The 18,293-nt window shown below is 39.5% G+C and overlaps 1 protein-coding gene across 1 annotated transcript in view; it reads left to right on the top strand.

Moving 5' to 3' along the window:
* LOC127640970 (adhesion G-protein coupled receptor G7-like) overlaps positions 1-15,209 on the top strand; it is a 56,060-nt gene extending 40,851 nt beyond the window's left edge. The window contains exon 10 of the mRNA XM_052123711.1: positions 15,151-15,209. Coding sequence (XP_051979671.1) covers positions 15,151-15,209 — 59 coding nt within the window. The remainder of the gene's footprint in view (positions 1-15,150) is intronic.
* The last annotated feature ends 3,084 nt before the right edge of the window (positions 15,210-18,293 follow it).

Genomic DNA, 18,293 nt, shown 5'->3' with positions numbered 1-18,293 from the left:
TTTGCCTGCTTCCTGACCTGGGCCCCATTTAGTCAATTAATATCATTATTAAGTCTATGAGCCAAATTACTAGAGAGGAGAGCGGCACCTTCCCTGGAGGGATGGAGTCCGTCTCTCTTTAGCAGGTCAGGTCTACCCCAAAAACTTTTCCAGTTTAATATAAATCCTATTTTATTCTGACACCACTCAGATATCCAGCCATTCAGTGACACTAATCTACTATAAACCTCGTCACTATGACGAGCAGCGAGGGGACCAGAGCATATTACAGTGTCTGACATTGTTTTTGCAAATTTGCACACCTCTGTAACATTATCTTTAGTGATCTCCAACTGGCGAAGCCGGACATCGTTAGTGCCGACATGGATAACAATTTTAGAAAATCTACATTTAGCATTAGCCAGCACTTGTAAATTTGATTTGATGTCAGACGCTCTGGCCCCTGAAATGCAATTAACAATAGTGGCTGGAGTCTCTATTTCCACGTTCCTTACAATAGAATCACCGATAACAAGGGCTCTTTCAATATGATTCTCAGTGGGTGTATCAATGAGTGGGGAGAATTTATTGGAAACCCTAACAGGAGCGGGAGAGTGGTATCTCTTTGCTGAATGAGTATGCCGCCGAGACGTCACCCAAATGCCCTGCTGCAGGGGCTCTATAACCGGAACCAAAGTGTGTGTGTTGCTCTCTGTACTGCCAGCATCTGAAACAGTATCTAACGGCTTCTCTTTCTCACTGACCTCTACTAGCGTTCGGATGCGAGTCTCTAACTCATTAAACTTCTCCGTCAGCCTGACTAATTCCTTACATTTATCACAAGTGAATCCCTCACTGCTGACGGAGGAGGCTATTTTAAACATGTGACATGCAATGCATGAACAAATAACATGAGCCGATGCCATGACTTACCGCAAATTGTTCGTTGTTCCTGAGCGGTGAGGGTTTTGAGATTGATTTGAATCCCTCACAAAATTGTTTGTTGTTGGTGGTGGTTGTTCTTGATAAGCGGTGCTTTGAGATCGATGCAATAATCTGTGTACCGCAGAGGAGAAAAAACGGGTGCGCGCTGAAAAAATGCACGCAGTTTAATCGCGATAAAAATAGAACACAGATACAGGTGGAATATGCGCGCAGTTGAATCCCGATAAGAGAATAATACGGGAAGACCCGATGCGTGCTTAAAAATGGCAGATGTTTAAGGATTAAAGGCTACAAACACAGACTCTAGCTAGGTGTCAGCAGCAACCGGTAAAATACACGCAGATGAAACGGGAGAAAAAGCGGAAGAATCTGAAACGCGGTAAAATGACAAAGGATATAACTATGAACGATGACTATAACTTTGAACATATGAGAATAAGCAGTGCTAAGCAGGCCACAAACAAACTCTCGTGCAGCGTGCGAGCGTGCTGTGCTGTCAGAAACAGGAAGTCCAATAAAAAAGGAAGTCCGTAAAACTGGACTAGAACACAAGTCCAGTTTTACGATTACCTTAATATGCTCCAGGACTAAATGAACCAGTGTACTAGGAAATTTCAATTAAAATCTTGATGTCTGTTATGTGTTCATAAGTCCATGAGAGAACCTCGTTTATAGTGGCACCCTTTTTACACATGAACTTGAGTTGTTTTTGCAAGCTTGTTATGGTTGTTTCTCACCATAGAATGCCTTAGGAAGACTGTGAATATGACACATGAGACTACTTTATGATAATTTGAATCCTTTATTTAAACTTTAAAGTGAGTCACTGTCCACTGCTGTTGTATTGGAAAGACGGACTGTCATGTTCATTAAAAAATCTCCTTTTGTGCAAAAGAAAGTCATAAACCTTGCCTTCATCAACCTTATGGGGACCTCCTGAGTGGTGGCACTAGGAATAAGGTACAAATGCAAAGTCTGAGTTGTGTCAGTGTGTCAGAGGTGACAGAACATCTGTTTACTCTCAAATCATTGCCGCCCTGGCATTCCAAGACATACACTACCAGTCTAAAATGTGGATAAACTTGAATGAATTTGTTTCTGATTATCTTAAAAAGCATTTGATCTAAAGGTGCATGCTTGATATTACTTTTGTAGACAAATTGTGTCTATGCATTTCTTTATAAAAAAAAATGTATATACACATTACAGGTGCTGGTCATATAATTAGAATATCATCAAAAAGTTGATTTATTTCAGTAAATCCATTCAAAAAGTGAAACTTGGATATTGTATTCATTCATTACACACAGACTGATATATTTCAAATGTTTATTTAATTTAATTGTGATGATTAAAACTGACAACTAATGAAAATCCCAAAATCAGTATCTCCAAAAATTAGAATATTACTTAAGACCAATACAAAAAAGGATTTTTAGAAATGTTGGCCAAATGAAAAGTATGAACACGAAAAGTATGAGCATGTACAGCACTCAGTACTTAGTTGGGGCTCCTTTTGCCTGAATTACTGCAGCAATGCGGCGTGGCATGGAGTCGATCAGTCTGTGGCACTGCTCTGGTGTTATGAGAGCCCAGGTTGCTCTGATAGTGGCCTTCAGCTCTTCTGCATTGTTGGGCCTGGCGTATCGCATCTTCCCCTTCACAATACCCCATAGATTTTCTATAGGGTAAGGTCAGGCGAGTTTGCTGGCCAATTAAGAACAGGGATACCATGGTCCTTAAACCAGGTACTGGTAGCTTTGGCACTGTGTGCAGGTGCCAAGTCCTGTTGGAAAATGAAATCTGCATCTCCATAAAGTTGGTCAGCAGCAGGAAGCATGAAGTGCTCTAAAACTTCCTGGTAGACGGCTGCGTTGACCTTGGACCTCAGAAAACACAGTGGACCAACACCAGCAGATGACATGGCACCCCAAACCATCACTGACTGTGGAAACTTTACACTGGACTTCAAGCAACGTGGATTCTGTGCCTCTCCTCTCTTCCTCCAGACTCTGGGACCTTGATTTCCAAAGGAAATGCAAAATTTACTTTCATCAGAGAACATAACTTTGGACCACTCAGCAGCAGTCCAGTCCTTTTTGTGTTCTGACACTGTGTCTTGTTCAATAGTGGCTTGACACAAGGAATGCGACAGCTGAAACCCATGTCTTGCATACGTCTGTGCATGGTGGTTCTTGAAGCACTGACTCCAGCTGCAGTCCACTCTTTGTGAATCTCCCCCACATTTTTGAATGGGTTTTGTTTCACAATCCTCTCCAGGGTGCGGTTATCCCTATTGCTTGTACACTTTTTTCTACCACATCTTTTCCTTCCCTTCGCCTCTCTATTAATGTGCTTGGACACAGAGCTCTGTGAACAGCCAGCCTCTTTAGCAATGAACTTTTGTGTCTTGCCCTCCTTGTGCAAGGTGTCAATGGTCATCTTTTGGACAGCTGTCAAGTCAGAAGTCTTCCCCATGATTGTGTAGCCTACAGAACTAGACTGAGAGACCATTTAAAGGCCTTTGCAGGTGTTTTGAGTTAATTAGCTGATTAGAGTGTGGCACCCGGTGTCTTCAACATTGAACCTTTTCACAATATTCTAATTTTCTGAGATACTGATTTTGGGTTTTTTCATTAGTTGTCAGTTATAATCATCAATTAAAAGGAATGAACACTTGAAATATATCAGTCTGTGTGGAATGAATGAATATAATATCCATTCTTCCAATTTAATGGAATTACTGAAATAAATAAACTTTTTGATGATATTCTAATTATATGACCAGCACCTGTATACACACACACACACACACACATATATATATATATATATATATATATATATATATATATATATATATATATATATATATATATATAAGAAAGTTGGACCCAAGATTGAAGTTAAGCATTCAAGCAATTGAAGCATTAGTTATCCTGCATACATAGGAACTCCTTCATGCACATTGTTAAGTTGGATGAGAATATCCATAGTGTGCAGAGCTGAAATCTTGGAAAAGGGTGGCTATTTTGATGAAGCTCAAATATAAGATTAGTTTGGATTTTTTCAAATTTTTGTCACCAAATAATTCACATACTTGCATTTGTGCTATTTCATCGTACTAAAATGTGAAAAATAGTAATAATGAATAGTTGTGCCCAAACATTTGACTGGTACTGCATATGGCCTAGACTGCAGCCTGTCTTTTCAAAACAGAGTAATAGAATGTGCCGAGCTCTGCTCAGCTGACAAGAACGGGTTTAGTCCTGATATTAATGAAAATACTGTGCAAATAATTGACTTCTTAAGACCAGATTCTGTCTAGAGAGCAGACTGTGGTGCTTTGCCTTCAATTGACTGCCTCATGATGCATCTGTGATACACAGCAGAAGTACATGTAGGTCAACATTTAGAGATAATCCAGGTGTGTTGTGCCAACTATTTGGGGGGAAGCATATATTCTGCATTCTGTGTGATGTCTACTAAACAACAAGACAGGCATAAATTATGATGTGCTGTGCTTTCAGCAATGAGGGGACCAAAAAGTGTGCTTGGCAATTTAGGCCATAAATATGGGACATTAATCTGTTCTCTCCACTCTTAGGAAAAAGATTCCTAAGAGTTAAAGTATTCTTGGCAGGTATTGTTTATCCATCTCTTTTTCTTCCTTTTCTCATATACACATTCCCTCCATTCTCCTCACTCTCATTTTCTGTTTTGGTTATGCCGAAAGCTTCAATGACTTGTCAAACAAACAAATAGCTTTAAATCACCAAGATAGATGAGGTATTTTCACTTTCTCTTTGGCGCCTTCAGAGAGCCGGGACTGAATGCTTTCCTCTAATTGGCAGAACTCTTATGAAGAGATTGCCTAAAAGATGATGGGTAGCTGGTTGTCTCAACCAAGCTTTACAGCACTTGGAGCCTGTACATGATCTACACTCAATCAGTACTCTCAAAACTGGAGTGTCGAACATATGCCACAAACACACACACACACACACACACACACGCACTTGTGCATGATCTTGCATTACTATGGTGGTAACAAACCTCAGTAGTCAAGGGGCGATAGATCTTCAAATGTTTGTGCCATAAAATTGGATGTATTATTGTCTAACTTACTTGCTTAACAATAGTCTATTCTAACTGTAGCTTAACCATGACAATAGTTGACTTAAATGAGAAACATAAATTTCGAAGTGCTATACCGCCCCTTGTGGCAACATTTGCAAAGTTATGAATTGAGGTCTGAGACATTTTTGAAAACAACAATGCACGGAATCAAGCTTGCATAGCAAGAAGTGTTTGTGTTCACATAGTTGCCTAGAATACATTTTGGGCTTTTGAGTACTTTAGAGTTTTTACTGGAGCTAAGAGTAAGTTTCTTAGAAATCTGAAACTGTGTCTAGAGGATCTCCTGAGAATTTTTGTCAGCTGAAATGGTGCCTTGAGTGTCTTTTAATTTTTACAGTGTAGCATACAAATGAGATGCTTGAAATCAATCTGGTAAATACAACAATGTACATACCCATTTACTTTCTCTTAACACATCCCCAACAGATATGAAGGAGTTCATGGTCACACAGTGTTGCTTGTTGAGATTCCCCCTGTCAGCAAGAGACTGCTTATTCTACTCAAGATGTCTATAAACGACTTTACAGATGTCGTCCGAAATAGAAACACATATATAATATATCCTTATAACTGATATATATTTCTTTGAATCTCCAAAGCACATATTGTTTGCCATCCTCAGCTGACCAGAAATGATTCTCCCAAGGATCCTCTCCATTTTGCCCTAGTTCAATAATAAATTAGGAGAATTAAAATACTGACCTTGGTAAAACATAGACATAGGGCTTCGCAGTTTTTCTGAGCATTAACCAGTTATTTTGTACTTGGAGACAAAGATGCAAAAAACAGATGTTTACACGATAAGTTTGCTTGCATATCATTAATTTGGGGAGAGCCACAGATTACACAGGAATCATAGATGGGTGGGCAACCAGAGAAAGACACAAGGGAACCTTAAGCATTTGTTTGCTGTATAGCTACTTCGATCTGGATTTTGTCCTTGTCGTAAGACAGTAATGCTGACATGTGTAGTGTATCTCCAAATTTTGATCCCTTCAAGGTTACAGCACTACGTAGTATGTTGATCATGTCATAAAACCTTCAGGCAGTAAGTGAAAAGTTATTTTCTTGTTATAAGTAAGATGTTGTGTAAAGTAATCAGTCAATTTATCAATCGATTACACTTTCTACTAAACTGTCTTTGACTTTACAAATACAGTAATTCTACATCCCCTTGTGATTATATCATCTGATCACTGAAGGGAGGAAACATGCATTCATGCCTCTGTTTGCTCCAAGCAATGGAAGACTCCATCAGAACTTCTTAATCAGAATTTACTTAATCATCGGAAAGTAAAATAATCTTTGGATATAATATTTACCTGTCACATCAAAATGTGTTTCCTCATGTAATATTGCCATGGACTTATGGCTGGAACAATCTTTCTTAAAGCAACCTACTGCAGTTTTAAGTGCCTTGCTGAAGGGCATCTTGTTGATGGTTCATGGCCTGCTCCCTGCAGGGATCAACCAGGGACGTTGAATCACTACACGTCACCCTACTACTATGATAATCTATGATCAAACCCTTTGAAATGAATGAGGATAGTTCATGTAAACTATGAATCAATTGAAATATTTTATTGTTAAATGTTAAAATTACTTGTTGTACTCTCCATATTCTGTATATTAATAGTCGGTTTGATTGTTGTTCTTAATTGCTCTTCCTGGAAGCACTTTTTTCAGATAATCTTTTTCTGATATGGGGTGGCTCAGGTGGTAAAGCCGGTTGTCCACGAATCACAAGGTTGGTGGTTCGATCCCAACACGACTCCACATGCCGAAGTGTCGTTTGGCAAGACCCTGATCCCCAAGTTGCTCCCAATGGCAGGCTAGTGCCTTGCATGGCTTTGTGAATGGGTGAATGAGATGAAGTGTAAAGCGCTTTGAATACCGCTAAGTTTAAAAAGGTGCTATATAAGTGCAGACCATATAGTTGGTTTGTTTGTTGTTCTTAATTGCTCTTCCTGGATATTTTTTCTGATGTTAACATTGACTATGTCTTTGCACAGAAATCTGTTCCCTCTCTTTTCTGCAACCTCCATGTTTAAAACTTCTCAGCAGTGCATCTATTTACCTAGAAAGTCAGCACCAGCATCAATCAACCTGATTTCTGTCTCATTTGTTTTTGTGGTCTTATTATGTATTTCTTTAGCTTGTTACCAATGTTGTGTTCATCCAGATTAAAATGTAATCTTCTTTTAAAATACAGTGAACTATAACAAGCTAGAAATCATAATCTGGATGCCTATATTTTTAACCTTCAAATTTAGACAGAAACAAAGTTTCTGTGTTTCATTTGTTTAGCCCTTTTCTACAATATTGGAAACAGGTGGGGTTGTTCTGTCTTAGGCCACACCCACACAAATAAATTTTTGTTTGAAAACACATCTTTTTCTCTGCATTTTGGACTTCTACCCATACATGTCTTTGCACTATAGCGTAGACAGTGAAATATCTGAAAATTATAACATATTTGTTATAATTTTAATCAACACTTTGAAAGCGTTGTTAAACATAAATGTTACTTTACATTGCATTCCTTAAAAGGCGACGGGAAGTTAACTCAGAATTGCTGTCCCGTGATGGAACACGAGGACAATTACTTTTCAGACCACATATGGAACAGCAATTTTTCACATGCGCAGTCAGGGGATTTAAGAGATTTCATACATTTTAGTGTAGACGAGCAACTTTTGGAAAACACTTGAAAATGTCAGTCTGGATGGAGAGCGTTTAGAAAATGACATTTTCCAATAAATATGGAATATTGTGGATGGAGCCTTACTATTTCGCAAATCACAAATGTATGCTTGTGCCTGCGCAAACCCAGACTTACTGCATATTTTATGAGCCACCTGTTTGTCAATGTTATAAATGCGTCATTGTTTACAGGTTGCATTCTCAGTCGGTGCTATGGTTTGTTCACTCTTTCATCTGGTTTCTACCAACAGTAATATCTGAGGTCACATGTGCCTGAAGTAAAATGTTATATTATGCTTTTAATGGTACAAAGTAAAATTTAATTGGTAGTGTTTAACTTTTTTCATTCCAGATGTTGAAATGTGATCTCAAAACACGGTTTTGCAAAACACATGTTTTCTTACAGCACCTTCCTTTGACATTACGTTTTCTTGAGAAAGTAAGTTTATGTACCCTTAGCTTAGAGCTCACTCTTTCATCATTAATTGATCCAGTTGGGAACTACCTTGATGGGAATTTTCCATACCATTACACAGGTGTCACTGGATATTATGGTGTCAATAAATGGCTCGTCTCCTTCATTTTTAAACTTAGTCAGCACTTTTATTTATGATGTCATTTGAATGATCTCCCTATGGATGTGATGTAATGCAACGCCACCCTTGCTCCCAAAACCTTCCCATCAAGTGAGACCACACAACACTGTCTTGCTGCCAGTTTTTCTGCTTCCGACATCAACAGAGCACAGCAATACTTTTTCTCTTTAAAGGTTTCCTTAGCTCAGCTTAATGCTAAACCTCCCTCTCAGTTTTTCCCTTTTGGAAATCAACACAATATTTCTCTGTTTTTGTAGGATTGGACATGAGTTTTCACCTCACTTTTTGATTTGTTTGTTTAACACAGGGTTGGAAAAGACAAAGATAAAAAAAAAAAAGTAATTTTTCTTGTATCACCTGAGACCTTGGTGGGTCTCAGGTGATACAAGGTGATTCAAAAGGCTGAAACATACTCTACACAAGTACGTGAATGCACATGCTCCTAGCTATGCAAGCTGGATTTTCTGTATCGCATTCCAAAATGTGTCAGACCTCGGTTCATAACACTGGGCAAGTACACATTGCATTTTCATGGATGCTGCAAGGCTGCTATAGTGGATATAATTGCAATCTGTCCGCTTATACGCGAGTTTTCTCTTTGTTACCCCTACAATAATGTATGAACGCAAGTTAAGTTTGGCAATGTGTTTGAATCATGCATGCTTGCATGAAGTATTTTACTGGCATAAGAATCCGTTTATAGTTCAGATACAGTGCAATTTGGGGGTAATTGCAAACAGCTTGTTCCTTAAAGCACAGGGATATGCCATCAGTCATCACTGATGAAGTCCTTATACTTTAACAGTCCTCTTTCTTTTGAAGTGTTAGTAATCACATTAGCAAATATAATATGTTTCCACTTCTCTGTAAAGTCTTTAACATGATTAGAAACATGAATTATATCATGTGATGAATACATGTATTAACATTTCACTCTGCAACAGTTGGTGTAAGATTTACCATTTCCTGTTTCCAAAAATTAATGAATCGCAGTGCTCCTTACTCCATCTGCTAGTGTTTCCTGTCCATTCTTACATTTAGAAGTGAAGTTGTTGAATCAGACTTTTGTTTGGGTTCTGGTTTCGTTTTGAATCTTGTCAGCCAGCATTTCAATAAGTATTCATCAACAGAGTAAGATTAGAAGGTCTCTAAAGCTTGAGGGGAGAGATCATCAGTACTAAAGCCACCTGCCAATTTATGGTGTTTAATATACTGGTCTCCACTGCGATCTCCCCTCATTCAAGATGAGACCTCAAAGGATAATTTTTCTGTTGTGTACACATATTTACATCACTTATTATGTACCAAAAATATAAGGCAATGAATCAGATGTAGATTCCAAAAGCAGGCATTGTTTGGGGTATGTATTTTGAAGTAAAGTGGTTTCAGAGTCATATGAAGTTATAGCAGCAGTTATTTTTCATTTTTTAGGAAATTTGAATGGGGTCCGAGGCCAAGGCAATAATGTAGTCATAAAACCTACAGGTTCAGGATAGCCTGAGGCTGAAGTTTCTTTCCAGTTACCTTGGCCTGTTTAGGTCTCTGAAGCCTACTCCTGTGGTAAAAGAACATGACATTTCATCCAGGTTTTGTCTCCAATGTCCTAGAAATAAAAGACTTGATTCATCATGCCTCATTAGGCAAGGTATGGCAAAGGCTCCATGTATTATTTGGCCATACGAGTACTGTTAGTGTATGAACTTTTTTATGGTGCAAGTTTGTGATTGGTTTTACATGGACACCAGAAATTGGCTTATTGCGAGAAAGTGGCGTTCCATTTACATACACTATATAAGCAGCATGCACTTTACTCTGTACACACGGCCCAGTCAGTAAGCAGCTTTCTCCACACAACGTAATTTCCCTGTGATGCTTGTGTAAATAAAAAACATGACATCTGAGGAAGACTTTATTCTCTGTTGCTTCGCTTACTTTCCAGATATTCCAGAGTTGTTGCTTTGTTTGTTTCTTAAACTTTCTATCGAGACCTGCAACGGAATTCCTCTGCAATAGTGGGGTTTCCCTCTTTCGTCAAACTCCAGGATTTTACCAATGAAAAAGCCCAAATGCGTGAACGAGAGGGACAATCTAAATTTTACATTGGTATGTATAAAATGGGTGCAGTTTATAGTGAATGTGCTTTTCCCACTGTACTCCTAGAAATGTAATTCTTCCACTGTGTTGACTTGTTGTTGGGCTCCATCCTATGACGTTTGTTATCCGGTCTGTTTATGCACATGCAAACTCTTCAAAAACCTGTAAAAACACTGCTTATGCGTATACATGGCCACATAAGCCACGTTCTTGGCGAGAAACCTTGGTGTGTTAAAGTAATTTAAAGTATTTGTATTACGAATTGTAAAAGTAGTAATTTTATAAGAATGTTTTATGAGATTGAAGTGGTATTTTTGGAGAATAAATTTGTAATGTTACGAAAATAAAGTAAAATTAGGAGATTGAAAGGCATAACTTTGAGTGAATAAAATAGAAATATTTAAAAAACTATTATGCACTATTATAAAAAAAAAAAGGGTGTGATTTAGGCCACTGAGGCAGGACTACAGTGGTTATTTAATGATTACATTTATTGAGGTTAAAGAACCAGGCAGACATTCATGAAATTTACTCTTTTATGCAATCTGAAATGGTAACCATTGGTTGACACCAAGGGTATCAATGGTTGCATCTGCCTCTACATCTACTCCACTTTGCTGTTCTCCACCACTTCAGTTTTATGTTACTTTCCTTATGACTTTATTCTTATAATGTTATGACATTAATCAAGTAACATTATGGTTAGCAAAAAATTACCAATTTAATTCCATAATGCGATTACTTTTTTCAGATTATTTTGACTATTCTCAAAACATTACAACCTTCCTGTTACGACTTTCAAAATCATAGTTATTTATTGATTTATTTAATTGAGCCACTAGAAGCACTTTTGCTTATATTGCCAAAAGTGTTTTTCCTGGGGTTCTCCTACACTAAAATTACTAATGAAATCAGAAAATGGAGGAACTACAGTCTGTTTTTATGGAAAGTACTTTCTTTATTTACTGAAAGCTGCATATGGACATGCGTGTTCTATTGCAAGCCTCGAGGGAATAATTACACTATCACAGATTTCACAAGGTAAAGTTACTTCATGAATTGCATCCTGAATCACTTTATTAAACTTGTAACCTGTAAACTTGTTAATGCAGTACTCCTGTTGTTTGCTATATCTCAGCAAGTGTGACAACCTCAGCCAAAATCTAGTTGTTTGAAATATGCTAGTGTAACATTGGCTACGGCAAATGGGAAAATGTGGTATTTCACTCTACTATTGCTCAAACTACGTCCTCCCTGGCTCTCTTTATTCATCCCCAAGGGTGTGTTTGTCATTCTTAAGGAAGCCAGAAGGCCCTGCTGAGATTTTCTTAAAGCTCTCTGAGGTAGACCACATCTTTGAGGAAAACCTCCCCCTTCAATCCCCCCCATCCCCCTTCAGTATTAGCTTATCCCATATCCTCACCACCAAAATCCAACACAGGAATGTACCCCAAAACTTTCTTGACTTCATCCAGGTCTCCCAGTGTATGAGGGGACTTAAAATAATAAACAGTGAATATACATCACTCTACTCTAAAATATTTAATCGGTCAGAATGCTTGTGTAAACTAAAACTTGCCCACATGGAAGTAAGAGAACATTAAAGAGATAATTCAGTTTTTCAGGATCTTATTAGAGACATTTGTCGATAGTGTATTTGTTTAAATCTACTTTAAATTAAACATGTTGGATGTTTCAGCAGTGACACTGTGGTTCTGCTCTTCCAGATTTCTTGTCCATTTCAATGCTCCCTAAGCACTCTGATGTATTGGTGGGGAGAACATAAAGTGGCAGGAGTTAAGCCAGTGTGGTGTCTGCGGTAGACCTACTCTGACAGGTAGATACATGTGAAGTTAATCAGGAAAAAGGGAGGATAAGGCAGTTGCTCTAGTGCTGAAGTTTCATCAAAATCAAAATGAACAGAAAATGCTCTAAAAAGGTTTTAATGTAACCTCGGCAATTCATCTTATCTGCAACTATCTGGACAGGGTAATTCAGGGTTCCCTTTCCAGCAATTGCCTGTCCTGATTATGTGGTTCATTGCATCTTGATTATAATTGCTTTCGCCTTGCATCACTGCAGTTTTCAATTCTTCACAGCCCTCTTGTGTGACCTTGAGGGCTGATGTTTGTAGTAATGTTTACATGCTATTCTCAGAACTTTAAATGTTGTTCTGAAGGAAAGCGTGAGTCTCTGACAGTTGTCTGACTAGGTGCCTTGGGACTGTCATTAAATGCAATTTTTCACTCACCTTGTTTTTTTCTTATGGCATTGTAAACCAATTAAAATGCTATTAACGGAGTTGATGCAGCACTGCAACAGCAAATCTGGGATTGGCAGAGCTTTCTTATCCGTGTCTGCTGCATTACTGAAATAACTAATGACTACTGCACATACATTCTGGTTTTAAAAATAGTGTTAAAAACAAATTATATTGTCCTCAAGAAGCATCATTGTTTTTGCCAGATGCAGGACTTTTCCATCCAATTAATTTTCCCAGTGACATGTTATAGTAAGGACTAAATTCCAGGGCTCTTCCCATATTTAATTGACCACATGTTCACCATTTTGTTCAGCGGAAAACCTTAAACATGAAGCGCATAATGCTTTCAAAGTTAAATCACTTCCTCTAATCCCAGCCTGATGTGCAAAGACAACTACTGTACAAGAAAGCCGTTCATTGGTTGTTTTTACAGCCATTTAATTAATTTGGCTGGGATAGGAAGGACCATGCTTCGTTGCAATCCTTGTGCACTTGTGTTCACCAGTCATATTTTACATTGCTTTTTATCTGCTCAATGACCACTGTAACCCAAGCTGTTGCTTAAATTAGCAGGGCCTGGGTAAACATTATCATGAGTTTATCCCCCCTCCTCCTCTTGGACCAATGAAAAGGTTATACCATAGAGGTCTTTAGTGGGCCCCCTCCTTGTCACAGGGCCTAGGACAACATTCCCCATTTTCTCCCTTGCTGTTATCAGTCAAAGTGTTGAAACGTTCAGTTTACATGGACTGTTATTCACATTTTATACTTGTAGACATTTATAAGACATATAATTACTATGTACAGTATATAATTAGTATTTTATTGAGTTTTTGAACACCACTGTTACATTGTAGTCAACATAGTAGACAGCTTTACAATTGACATCTTAACATATATCCCATAGTGATGATACATTTTGAATAAAAAAAAAAAAAAAAGGATTAAGCCAAAAGAGGTAATAGAAATCAGATACAAATATATATATATATATATATATACTTTTAAGAACACACATCGATCAAATGTACAGTTTTACAATAAGCACCACGCTTTCATCTGGTAGCAATATATTGCACATATTTTCCCCATTTCGCCACATATTTTTCGCCCTGTCATTGATGTTGAAAGAGATTTTTTTTGTATGATGCCACTTTCGCCAACTCCATGCTCCACTCCTGGAAAGAGGGCTCACCTGGGTTCTTCCAGTTTCTCATTATTATTTGTTTTCCAACCATTATACTGGTCTGAATAAAGTCTGCTGCTCCACAATTCATGTCTGGTTATTTCCATGTGCTGTCTGCACTGGTTCACTAAAGGAATTATGCAGATCAGACAACAGCACAAACACGCCCATAAAATCTGTGCTGAATGCATTTTGTTCAGCGAATGCATTTTGTTCAATTTTGATCTTGTGGGGCGGTTCTGAGTGCTATATAGCAGAGGTTGCAACAGACCACCGCGATCTGGCTCACTCTGCCAGGACTATACTTGACTACACCGCATATCTGAATATGTGCCAGGTTATAACCCTATTCTCCATCATTATTTGATTAATTACTACTACCATGGTCAATAGAAAATGTACACCTCTTTAAAATACAATTTATTTTACTGCCTACTGTCTGTTGGTAATAGCCCTATGTAACTTGTGCCGGGCATTTTTTGTGAATGAAGCGCAATCTATAATGAGATAGATGACAATGACTTAATAAATAAGGAGTTGAGATGGTGGAGGGATGCCAGAGAAATTGTCAGAGAAGTGAGCTAAGTCAGGCTGATCACACTATGAATTTAGCGACAGTAGGTTGAAAGTTCTGCTACTGAAATTGGTCTGTGCTCACCAAAATTCGAATCACTGTCCCCTAGATACTAATGTTTGAAGTGTTATTGAAGGTATGGGCACATGTGGGCTTCAGTTTCTGGGTGGAATGTCCACAGAGTTGCACCAAATTTTATATTTATTTTTAGTTGTACATAGTGTAATACAATCAAGAGGAACCCTATCTAACCCCAACCTAACCCTAATTAAACATATGCCCTAACCTGAACCCTAAAAAGAAAAGTGATCACAGTAGCAATTATTTAGAAATGTCTGATGGCAAATGGTGTTTGTCAGTGCTTCTGCAATATTTGGTTGATTTCAGTGTACATTAACTTTCGGAAGCAACGTGTTGATTTTCCATGTGGTAATCTTGGCTAAGAAGACTGTCTATTTTAAACTTCTGCATTGTGATTAGATTGCATTAAATTAACATGGCCCTGCCCAACTATAATATGAAACAACATTTAATTATTTGTGCTAAGGGACATGCCTTTTGGGAGTCAATGATAATTTGTTCATCAAGTGTCGTCCTGATAAATATTGACATAAAGACCCAAATGTGTCAACTCTCTTGATGAATGGGGTCTTTCATGACTTTTGTGTAGAGGCAGACATCAGTGGATTACCTGGATACTTTGACGAACCAGACAGAGATCCCCAGTGACCCCGTTGCACAAACCAAATACAAAAACGCTCATAGAGGACAATGAAACAATGGCATTTTAATCTTGAAATGGACCTTACCCATCAACTTCAATTCAATTACAATTGGGTACCTGCCAGAAATGGTACATTTGGTTAAAGTACTAGTGGAGGATTAAAGTAATCAGAATTTCCAGTAACATCAGACCATTTTCCCTTCACACATCAGTGCTACCGGCCTCATAAATTACAACTTTAAATTCTTGCACACATGACTTTTTCTTGTCAGTAGTCTATATGACTACAACATTTCTGAAATAAAATTTTTTAATTGTACTCTTTGGGAATTTGTTTGTGCATGGTACCAAACTTATTGCTTGATGAAGCAGATTTCAAAAGTTTCTCTATGTTGAAATGTGGTGAGAAGGTTTGCATGTACTCTTCAGTCCAATATGAGCACGCCTGATGAGCTTCCTTTGCATATGTTTTCAAGCTCAAGATATCAAATGTTTCTGGCTAACATTGCGACATACCTTTTATACTGTATTAATCAACCAACCATAGGACTATCAAAACTAAACCAGCAACCATATAGTTTAAACTAAACATATTTTTCACAAACACAAATTAATCAGTCAAATGAACATTCTTATCAACTACAAGATATGACTGATCTCAGTATGGAGAAGCAGTGTAGGCAGTCCATTCATTCATAAATAATTCCATTACATCATAAGGCAACGAACCGCAAGGCCACACTTGGTTATGCAACCATCAGTGATCTTTTCCCCTCTGTCTGTGTACACAAATGAGAACCATGCAAGCCATATGGTTTGTCCACATTCTCATAGATGTCATACAATAATAAATGTTGGGGATCAACATGGGAAGGTGGGCTGTAAAAACTGGACAGCAATGAAACCCAGGCCAAGATCAGCATTTACTTGTTGGGGGACCAATTCATACCCATATGTTCCTCTGTCTAATTTTTCGTAATGAACGTGTTTTGCAGTGTAATTGGACATCCATCTTAAGTTTTTAGTCAAACCTTATCTTCTTAATTTATATACAACTGAACAGTACCAGCACTAACAACTGTTCCCAATCTGTTACTCACTTGACATTGTGTCCATATAGCAACACTACATGTACATTTATACATTTGGCAGACACTTTAATCCAAAGCAACTTACAGTGCAATTATTACAGGAACAATCCCCCCAGAACAACCTGGAGTTAAGTGCCTTGCTCAAGGGCACAATGGTGGTGGCTGTGGGGTTCGAACCAGCAACCTTCTGATTAACAGCCCTGTGCTTTAGCCACTACACCACCACCACTCCAACTCTATTGGTCTGGAGCCTGAGACACCTTCTGATCTTTTATAAAAGGCCAATGGTAATTGGCGAGTGGTATTTGCATGCCATTCCCCTGAACATACGGCTATAAAGGAGGGGCGTGCATACCTCTCATTCAGATTTTCTCATCGGAGCCGAGCGGTCACTATTTCATTGAGAAATAATGGATGCGGTCGATATTTCTCGCCTTCATACAGCCACAATCACTGTCTTTCGTGCCTGTGCACTTTCCACACCGAGACACCTTTTTGGATGTATCATGTCCTCATTGCGAGGACATGACCATGGCAATGTTGCTGTCACAGCTCGCTTTCATAAGAAAGCAAGCCACTCCAGCAGCTCCATGCCTTGGTCTTTCTACCCACGGGTATGAGGCCAGCGTGGCTAGCACTGGGGGCGATTTGGGGACCACAATGGGACCACGTCCGCCGGATAAATCCCCACAGACTTCCCATTTCCCAGCATGCTCATTTGCTCCGGTTAGGCTTCCGGATGAGTGTGCCGGCTCGTCTCAGGGCGAGTTCGAACTCTTTTTCGGTGCCCGCATCACAGTTGATGAGCTCTCGAGCGCAGCATCGGAGAACAGGCTTGTTCAGTCAGATGCGAAAGCCTCGGCCAGGCTTCCCCCTTCGGGTGATGTCGCCCAGTCACACGCTGACACAGAAATGACGGACGTGCTTTCCCGGGCAGCCACGAGTGTCCGGCTAGAGTTGAACCCTCCACTCTCCCCTGAACGCTAATGGCTCGATTATTGATATTTAGGCTCGTGGCACCACTCACAGCCACGCCCCTCCCCAGTTCCTTTCTTCCCGGAAATGCATGAGGAGCTGACAAGATTGTGGACTGCACCTTTTATTGCCTGGTCCCAATCTTTCGGCTCCCCTACCCTTATTACCCTCGATGGTGGGGCGGCCAAGGGCTACTCGGCGATGACCCCAGTTGATAAGGCGCTTGCGGTGCACCTATGCCTGAAGAGTGCCGCCTCCTGGTGCCGGCGCCCGAAGCTCCCATTTAGCGTCTGTAGATTTGTAGGCCTGTAGTCCGGGTCTTCCGGCTGGGTATATCGCTTGCACATAGCACCTTTCACCTCCCTTGAGCTAAAGATGTGCATTGTTGATTCCCATTAGCTTTAACAAATGTGTTTCCTGACTTGACTTTCTCCTAGCCCTGTGGCAGGCGAATTTGCGGAGAAACTCATTGGTCCCCCATTAGGTAACCCCTTGCGACGTTTATTTCCACTGAAAACGTTTCCCTGTTGGTAAACTGCATCTTCCTTGGGCAGAAGCCCCTCTGCTCCAGTCACCATGTTCATAGAGCCTCCTCCCCTATTGGGTAGGACCTACTATGGGTCTTGTCCACTTGACATACTTCCGTCTCTCTGGGTGGGGTGTGGTCTCTGTGGTGTCTTCTCTGAAACCCCCTAGTGTCTCTACATCGACACAACATCGAGTAAGTGACAGTTAGGGAATGTCCTGGTTACTTCTGTAACCTCCATTCCCTGACGGAGGGAAGGAGACTTTGTGTCCCTCCTGCCACAATGCTGAACTACCCGCTGAAATGGCTGGGACCTTATTCTCGGCTCCTCAGCACAAAACCTTAATGAGCGGTATGCACGCCCCTCCTTTATACCCGTATGTTCGGGAGAGTGGCATGTAAACACCACTCGTCAATTCTCATTGGCCTTTTATAAAAGATCAGAAGGTGTCTTGGGCTCGCAAGAGTCACCCCTAGTGTCACTACATCGACACAAC

This window comes from Xyrauchen texanus, chromosome 50, assembly GCF_025860055.1.
Source record: "Xyrauchen texanus isolate HMW12.3.18 chromosome 50, RBS_HiC_50CHRs, whole genome shotgun sequence".
Classification (NCBI taxonomy): Eukaryota; Metazoa; Chordata; class Actinopteri; order Cypriniformes; family Catostomidae; genus Xyrauchen; species Xyrauchen texanus.
The sequence above is the reverse complement of the archived record's forward strand: the minus strand, read 5'-3'. Positions and strand labels throughout refer to the sequence as shown.